At 45.4% G+C, this 9,241-nt stretch overlaps 1 protein-coding gene across 1 annotated transcript; it reads left to right on the top strand.

Moving 5' to 3' along the window:
• Positions 1–570: 570 nt before the first annotated feature.
• On the top strand, positions 571–5,887 carry tcf19l (transcription factor 19 (SC1), like). The gene is made up of 5 exons (XM_061092313.1): positions 571–841; positions 3,211–3,380; positions 3,874–4,270; positions 4,435–4,939; positions 5,448–5,887. The coding sequence occupies exons 1-5, from the start codon at positions 571–573 to the stop codon at positions 5,785–5,787; spliced, it is 1,683 nt and encodes a 560-aa protein (XP_060948296.1). The 3' UTR covers positions 5,788–5,887.
• The last annotated feature ends 3,354 nt before the right edge of the window (positions 5,888–9,241 follow it).

Genomic DNA, 9,241 nt, shown 5'->3' with positions numbered 1-9,241 from the left:
GCTGACAGCCATTAACACATGAAAATATGAAACGTCAGGACTGAAAGTCACGGCTGTCAGGTTTTTACGCAGATTTACCTTTCAAGCTTTTAATGTTTACTGCATCAGTCACATTAGCATCACACACACACACACAGACACACACAGGGGTCGTCCAGGTTACAGGAAGCCTTTGTTCTCAAACCCTGCGTGGTACAGCCGTCACTCCGTGGGGGGGGTTTATTCTCTGATCTGGATACACACAGTTCTGGATCTTCATTATTTATTCATGCACTCGCAGCAGGTCATGAACTTTCCAAGCTGCTGAACACACCTGTTGCCTAAAGGCCCGACACCTGCCTCTGACCTTTTGACCTTTAAGCCTGGGTGGTAATACACCCCCCCCCCCCGTCGAGCTCGGACCTCTTTCATCAAACCCACATTCATTCAGCCCATGTTCACTAGTTAAGAGTCGGACCCCAGAATGGGCCGCAGCCGCCTGTAGCTCAGGGCCGTTCACAGATCGCTTGGGGCCTCTGGGGGGGGCCGGGTGGAGGCTTCGGTGGTGGCAGACGATCAGACCCCTCAGTCATGGTGTCGGGGGTGCAGCCGTGCTTCCAGCTGCTCCGGATCGGTGCGTCGACGGGCGACTCGGCTCGGGACCTGTACACGTTCAGGCCGGCCCTGAGCCACTCGCTGTTCCGGCTGGGCCGGGCGGCCGAGCTGTGTGATGTCACGCTGGACTCCGCCTCCGTGTCCCGCATCCACGCCGAGCTGCATGCAGAGAGGGAGGCCAGCGGGGGGGCCGCGGCGCCGCAGGAGGAGGGCTGGAGGGTCCACATCAAGGACAGGAGCAGTCATGGTGAGGCTGAGTCAACACACACCAACACACCACCAACACACACCAACACACACCAACACACACCAACACACACCAACACACACCAACACACACCACCAACACAACACCATCATCATCACTTGGACACTAGGGGTGGGAATTGGCCAAACTGTGACGATTCAATATTATTGCGATATATTGCGATACTGCAAGTATTGCGATTCGATTCTGCGATGTATTGCGATTTATGTCCCCCATATTATTCAAAGGCATTCCAAAAAATTGAAAATAAGACTGTTCAACTCACTTCAAATGTCACATTTAATTCTGTGAACAACATTGTCTTCTACACATTAACTGAAGTGCAAAAACTTTGTCCTTGAACATCCAGGACACAGGACCTTTGTAATTATTTTCTGAATAGGAGACCTCTCACATGAACACTGAGCTCAATCATATAAATAAGAGTAACCTAGAGCTTCAATCAAATTGAGACCTGCAAGGTCATGACCCCAAAATGTTAAATTCATTTGGGAATATTGGCATTTTTGTTCAGAAAAAGGAGTTGGTCAACATGCTCAGATGTTAAAGTTCCTCTGGAACGTTACTGTATCTCCTGCAGTGGAGAACATCTTTTCCACATACACACTAGGTGTCTTTTAAACTCTGAAACTCTCCTCGTCATGCTTTGCATATACATATATAGTTGTAAATAAATCTTAAAAAAAAAAAAATACTTTGTGCTACAGTATCAGTATAATCGCGGGCGCAAAATATCGCGATACTGAACAGAATCGATTTTTTCCCCCCACCACTATTAGACACATTCTAATACATCCAGGCTCCTCGACAGTCATTGGCAGCATCCATGCAACCGAGTCTAAGTTTTAAAAACTCATCAGTGTTGCCATGGTTACGCCTACCGTCCCCGACACTCCGGAGCTTTTGAGAATCTAAAGTGTGGAAAGTTGAAGTGGAATGTTTTAGATTAAAAACTCTGGATGTTTGGAAGTGAGGACTCAGTCTCTTGTAGTCGCTCCATGGTTGTTATCAGTTTGACTCGTCTGTCGGAGCCGAAGACAGAAACGTGTCGGGAGCAGTTCCACCTCGTCGTCGCTCCAAGATAAGAACTCCTTTGTTGTGCTATTATTTTGTCGTAATTAACCCAAATCCAGTGAAGAGGCTCTACTTCCTGTTTATACTGACACACACACACACACACACACACACACACACACACACACACACACACACACACACACACACACACACACACACGCATGGGCAGTGTAGACGGATATCGTTTTAGTTTAATTCTCACACTGCACATACTTCTCCTGTTTTCTATACTGTATATATTAGTTTAATTCCATTCATATTTCTCTATATATTTTATATTATTCCTTAAACTTAACTATTGCATGTTACTTATTATTTACTGATGCCTATCTTGACTTTAGACTCTTCCTGCTGTGATATTGCAAACTTACCTATTATGTGACTATTAAATGGTTCTTATCTTATCTCAACACAATGATGTCTTTTTATGGATGCAGACTTTGTGGATTAGTTGTGTGTCTGAAAATCAGATGTGTTGCTCCGAAAATCAGACACACAACTAGTTGTTCATGGGCAAAAATACATATTTTGGTTTTGAGAGACACAGTTAGGCTGTGCTGATGAAATCAAATCTGGACCCGCACACATTTACACTTGTGTAATCCTGCTGAAAAACACACAAAAGCAAATGCTCATGAAAAACCAATAAAAGGATTAATAACTGTGAATATGACGCTATCAGATGCAGTGAGGAACAAATGTACAAACTTAAATATATTAGGTTTCTACGTCTGTGTACGACTGGTCATCAGTGACAGGTGCACAGGAAGTGGAACAAGGTGAAGGCGCAGGAGAGAGAGCCGAGTCTTCACTTAAGGGCGATCGACCGTGTCTGACAGGCTCAGAATTTAAACTGTGCTCTTACTGCCTAATTTTCAAGTAATTTCACAGTCGGTTTCACACATTTTTCATTCTTGCTATTAAAATAACTTTTTAGTATTCACTGAGCATTTTTCGTTTTGTGCTACGCTCTCATGGCCGTTTGATTTCCTTGTAGCCGTCCACCTCCTCAAGTCCATTTCACAAACGCTTTCACATTCCCCCTTCAACTCTGGAAGCTGTAAACACATTTAGAGTCAACAAATTACTTTATTTTGATGCTCGGCTCAATTTATTCATTCTATAATTTGACTGGCAGACTTTCAGATATTTAAAGTTGTGTGACATCGCCTTCAACTGCCAAGCTGTTGCCTGTTTGTTTGGACGGATCAGTCAACCAGACGAACACTGTTGGCTTTGGTTTCATTAAAAGATAAATCGTCTGTTTCCAGGCACCTGGGTCAACGAGGTCCGCCTCCAGTCGGGCGTCCAATGGGAGCTCTCAGATGGCGACACGCTGACCTTCGGTGGCCAGTCGGATCCGGGCAGCCCTGAGTTCTACTTCCTCTTCCAGAAGGTCAAAGTTCGCCCGCTGGATTTCGATGCCATCACAATTCCGAAGGTAATATTTGTTGTTAGAGGAGTCGGCGGAGACAGATCGACTGTTAAATGTCTCGTTCTGTGCAGCTTCAGTTCACCAGTGCAGATTTTGAATGATGTACTGCAACAGATGAAGTCTTGGACTGTGCAGCTTCATAACTGATACTGAGGGTCAGTTGATCTTGAGGAGTATGTAGTTAAAAGACTGGAGTTGATGTTTCACTTCCTGAGACGACAGGTCCTTCTGGGTTTGAAGAGGAAAATCTAAATACTTGTCAGGCTGCAGTCAGGTTCGATAGAAATTTAGAAATGATGTTTGAGTTAGGTCATATCTGTCAAACAATTACTCTGCAGCAAAACATTTAATTTTAAATCCAGTTGAAGCTGTGAGTCTCAGTCAGTTCTTCTCACAGGAGATGGAACCCACTCAAAGTTACATAGAACAGACTTTCAGGGAGTATTTAAATACGTCCATGAGGAAAGCTGTAATGATAGATTTCCATCTCTTTTCCCAGGCAGGAACCTTTTCCTCCGACTTGCAGAACCGTATCCGAACGAACCAGGACCGCAAGGTGGAGGCCAACCTGGACCTGTCCAAGCTGTCGCTCAACCGGGCCACGGTCATCCTCAGCTCCATCGGCAGCCTCAGTAAGATGAGCGGCAGCGCCTGGACCTTCAAGAGAAGCTACAGCCAGGAGGGAGCTGTTTCAGACCCAGGCTCCTCCTCCTCCACACCTCCGCTCGCCGTTAGCTTCTCCGCTCTGCTCCCTCCCTCCACCCCTCCATCGTTCTCCTCTGCAGCTTCAGTGCCTTCAACCAAGTCCGTCCAGCCGACCTCCAGGAGCAGGAGGAAGTCGGCTCACACGGTGCTGCTCGAGGACGACAGCTCCGACGAGCCCAGGAGCCGAGGAGGTAGAAACACCACCGGTAACTATCTCTGCAAACACACAATACAGGTTTTGACCTCAAGAACATTTGTTTGGCTCAGAAAATTGAAGTTAAACTCACTATTTGAAAACAGAGTCAGGATGTGGTCATTGCTTCTGTCACAACATTTTCATTTCTATGTCGTTCAGTCCTGACGGGAGTTAAGGAGGAAGGACAGAAACCCAAAGGGAAGAAGAGGAGGCGGCTCTACAAGTCTGAGTCGGAAGGCTTCAGCTCTCCTCCTCCTCTGCCGCTGCAGCCCAAGAGCCACAACGACGTCAGGAGGCCCCTGGAGGCCAAGCCCTTCCCGGTCGGCATCAGGACCATCGGCAGTTTCCACGGCGCCATGACGAACAGCCGACTCAACCACCACCTCCTTCAGGCGTCGTTCACCAACGCCGCGGTGCACAAACAGGACGTGCAGACCATGCACCGCATCAAGACGGTGGTGCAGGGCAACATCGCCGCTTTCCGCCAACAGAAGACCGCCCACAGCTCGCCGACGGCGCTGAGGGGCCGGCGGAGGGCTCACAGCTCTCCAGTTTTCTCTCCCCTGGTGGTGGGAGGGGAGAACTACAGCCTGGCTTCGCCCTCAGTGAGGATCCACACGGAGGAAAGAGGAAGGCCCCCGTTCAACAGGTTCCATCTAACCAGGTGAGAAGTTAGGGCTGCACGAGTCATCTTTAAAATCCTGAGGCCGATTCATCCTGATGCTGAATGATATTTTATTCATCTACCATTAGTTGACAATGTTGAAGTTAAAAATGTTTTAAAGCTCTTCAAATAGATGCAGCAGACTGATGCTAATTATTTGATAAATCGGAACCTCAGAGTGTAACTGTTTTCTATCCTGTAAATCAGAACCAGAATTACTTGTTTTGCACGTTTCCTGAGAGGATTTGTAGAAACTGAGCGGATGGAAGAAGGAACTCAACAGATGAGGAAACAGCGCGTACTCGAATTGTTGCCTTTTTGTTTTTAATGTAATAATCTTAAAGGATCACAACTGAAAGATTTATGTGTTTGATATTTGTTGCTCTCTGTCAGATTGTTTGAAATATAAACTTGTTAAACCATATTGTTAAAAGCTTCATTTGATCTCCAGCTCTTCATCTGGCTCCTCCTCCTCTTCTTCATGTTTTCATTGTTCTTCTCTCTTCAGCAAGCGACGAGGCCGCCCCAGAAAAAACCCTCTTCCTCCGCGGCCCTCCCTGCCCTCTCCATCCTCCTCATCCTCCTCTTCCACCTCCTCCGCCTCGTCCTCCTCCTCTGGCTCCTCCTCTTCCTCCTCAGAAGATGAGGACGACGAGGACGACGAGGAGACGACGGGGGGGACAGTGGAGCCGTGTGCGGCGCCGCGCTGCCGGCTGCCCCAGCAGGACACGGTGCAGTGGATCCAGTGTGACGTGTGCGACGCCTGGTTCCACATAGACTGTCTGCACGTCGACCGCAAGAAGCTGCTGGTGGACCCGAACGCCGACTTCCACTGCGGCTGTCGCTGACTGGACAGAGTCTGTGACCATGAAATGAAATCAATGCTCCAGTTTAGACTTTATAAGTTTCCACATATCCCCTTAAATGTTTATTTCCTTCAAACTCACACTGAAAGAGGCTCCTTCTTCCTCTAATGGTCCAGGCTGCTCTTCTCAGACATGCAGTCCTTATCTTCACCCTCCTCAGCAGCTGGCGAGGGCGGGAAATGACTTTCCTTCAGACTTTTAGGCCTCGATCTTTCCAAGTTGGAGGATTCGTGTCCTGACAGTCACACGAGTGCTTCCACGAACCTGCTGTTGAGTCAGTTTCAGGGTTCATATTTTGAGGGAATGTCTCGGGTAAGATGAAATGTCTCCTGGTAGACTGGCACCGTGGCACCGGGGGGGGCAGGTGGTGGCCAGGAAGATTGATGGAATGTGTCGGACCACAGCAGCAGACTCTACAAGGTGATAAACTCCTTGATGTCTCCGTGTGGCCTCCCGCACTATTTCACACAACAGCTCCATTTCTCAGAGCAGAACTGGACCTTCCAGGCTCCCTTCCTCTGCCAAAGAAACCAGCGCTGGGACGGCGTTCCCCCCCCCCTCGCCAATAATCAAACTGGATGGGATGTGTCAGTGCAGCTTCCCTGGGTGGCAGCAGCTGCCTCGGAGTGGGCGTGAGATGTTTCAAGATAATTAAACGGCAGGAAATGTGTCAGCAGACTTCTGTTGTTGCTGCTGATGAGAAGTGCTCTCGAGACTGTAATCAAATGTTTGAAGACGCTCCTGCAGAGGCAGCTGCTGGGGGGGGGGGGGCGGGTGCGTGGGTGTTTTTTTATAAGATGTCTGAATGCAGCCTGGCACTGTGGCTGCCGCTGGTCTGGGAGGAATCATTAGTGAAATGTCATGAAATATCTGCTGCTGGTGCAACAGGAAGAAAGGATTCCGATTCTGTTGGGTTCAATCTGTGGCTGCGACTACGTTTTATAGTTTTGAAAAAGCATCCCTGTTACATTCCGCTGCTGTTAACTGGATTCAGGAGGAGTTTGAGGACGGAAATCAGAAGTTTGAAAACTCTAAACGACCCCGTTTTGAGCTCGTGTGGACGGTGGAGGGGTTTTAGTTTTAAAGCGAAAACGCAGCATGTGGCTGGAGCCTTCATGTTGTTGGTCTTTTGCGATCTCGTCACATCACACTCATGCTTCTGTCCTGGATGAAACGTGCCGGACCCGAAGGAGTCGTTCTCCACCACTGAACAATTGATGCATCTTCACTCTGGTGCTAGAATAAAATCTAAATGTATAACTCTTAATCTCTTCTCCTAAGCACCTTTTCTTGTATTTAATTGTAAATTTCTTCTTGGGTTTGCAGTCGCTTTGCAAATTCAACTTTCTGAATAACGTCTGACCGCTCTGACTCCATTCAGATGGTGAAACAGTAAATGTAAATAGTTCATCTGTGTTTAATCAAACTACTGTGGCAGTTTATCTGGGTGCTGATCAAATGAGTTGATGATAAAAACCTGATTCTTGAGCAATAAATTAAGGGGAAATTTTGTTTATTCTTTATAGATGTATATTTTTGAACATAATGGCTGATATTGTGGAAGAAATTTGAATTCCTTTGATTTAAAGGAGACACGTGATGCCTTTTCAAATTATTTACTCTAATGTGTAAAATGTTTTTTTGTGAATTTAAAAGTTCTGTTAGGTGAAAGAGCTCTCAATCTGCGGTAGAGGCAAAACACTGAAGCTCCTGAAACATCTCGTCACTGATCTGACTGATGTTTCTGTCACGTGACCTCACAGCCCACATTATTACGTACGTTTAGCCTCTAGTCTTACAAAGCCTCCTTACCAAGCCTCCTTACCAAGCTTCCTTACAAAGCCTCCTTACCAAGCTTCCTTACCAAGCCTCCTTACAAAGCCAGGTAAAGTGAGAGCGGAGGCAGCAGAGTTGCTCAGGAGGAACGGCCGCAGCGAGCAAAGTGATGTGTTCTGAACATTTGAGGATGTGAACCTTTCAACAAATAACACAAATTAAAATTATCAACCTATATATGAGCAGAATCTGTTTCCTCTAACATAAAAATCACAAGATAATGTAAATTTAGAAGTTTAAATCCATAAACCTTTGTTTGATTTAGTGAAACTGGCCACGAGGTTTAGTTCCATATTTTCATAGACACCTGTTTGGGCAGCATATCACCATGGTAACAGCCAACACTTAAATTTAAAGTTTCATCTTAATGCAGTATTACAGTATGAATCATGTAGCACTGAACATTTTATCTTTACAGTTTAATACAGATCTTCAAGGAGCTGGTTTGTCATGTTGAACAGTGATTTACAAATAAAAAAGAAAGTCAGTTATTTTTCTATTTGTTTGTCTTGAAAGTTTATTTTGTTGCAGCTTCTTTCACCAGTAACGGTTTTTTCAACGTTGCATATTTTTGTGGATTCTCAGATTTTCAGCTCTAAAGATATTTAAATGGTTCGAGTTTCAATCAACGAAACGTCATCTTCACGTCACCTGTCACTGTGTTGGTGCAGATCACCTCAGGGGATCGCCCCCTAGTGGCCGGCTGCAGTATAGCTAATACACATTGCCTCTTCCATGTTAGTCGATGTGACATTGAGCAAACTAAAAATTCATAATACTCGTAAAATAGATGTTTCATGCGTTTAATGAAACTGAAATCTGAAGAGTGAGCTGAGTGGAGGGATGTTCGTCACAGGGATCGTTTTGTGAATCCTGATGGTTTCCATAGTTTCTCTCACTGGGCTCTTTGTTCTCGCTGCCTTCACTTTAATTATCACATTAAAATTCAGTTTGACTTTTATAGGCAGGGACGCACAAAATAAACCGACTGTCACGATTCTCTCTGAGACGCCATCAAAGTTCTCAGAGAAGAATTAAACTCATCTTTTTTCTCTAATACGACTCCTTCATAGATTCTTCTTACGCTTTCAGATCGAGTTGTGATTGATGAAGTTAATCGTTGATTTTTGAAACGTACGTTTTGTTTTCCTCTGGTCTTTAGTGAGAGATGATGTATGTGGTTGTTGTTTTCTTTGGAGTCTCCGCGGCAGAGCACGTCCTCGTAATTGAATCCCATTATCTCACATCTTTTATTTCTTTGACTTCATAATAGAGTCGTCTTATCGGAGGTTTCCGTGCATGAAGCTTCATTAACTCACATAGTTACTGCATCTTGTTGCTTTACAGGCGAGATGGAGTTATGTGCTTTTGATGCACACACACACACACACACACACACACTGACACACACTGGCACAGATACACATGGTTATTTTAATATGTAGACAAGATATGATATTTATAACAACAGCTTCGACCTGTTGAGTTAAACAACTTAAATTCCCATTAGGATTCAGTGACGGCCTCAAAACCTTTATTGGATTAAAAAACAAAGGCCATAGATTATATTATTATATTGATTATAAATTATAATACTAGT

The sequence above is a fragment of the Limanda limanda genome, chromosome 19, assembly GCF_963576545.1.
Source record: "Limanda limanda chromosome 19, fLimLim1.1, whole genome shotgun sequence".
Lineage (NCBI taxonomy): Eukaryota > Metazoa > Chordata > Actinopteri > Pleuronectiformes > Pleuronectidae > Limanda > Limanda limanda.
The sequence above is the reverse complement of the archived record's forward strand: the minus strand, read 5'-3'. Positions and strand labels throughout refer to the sequence as shown.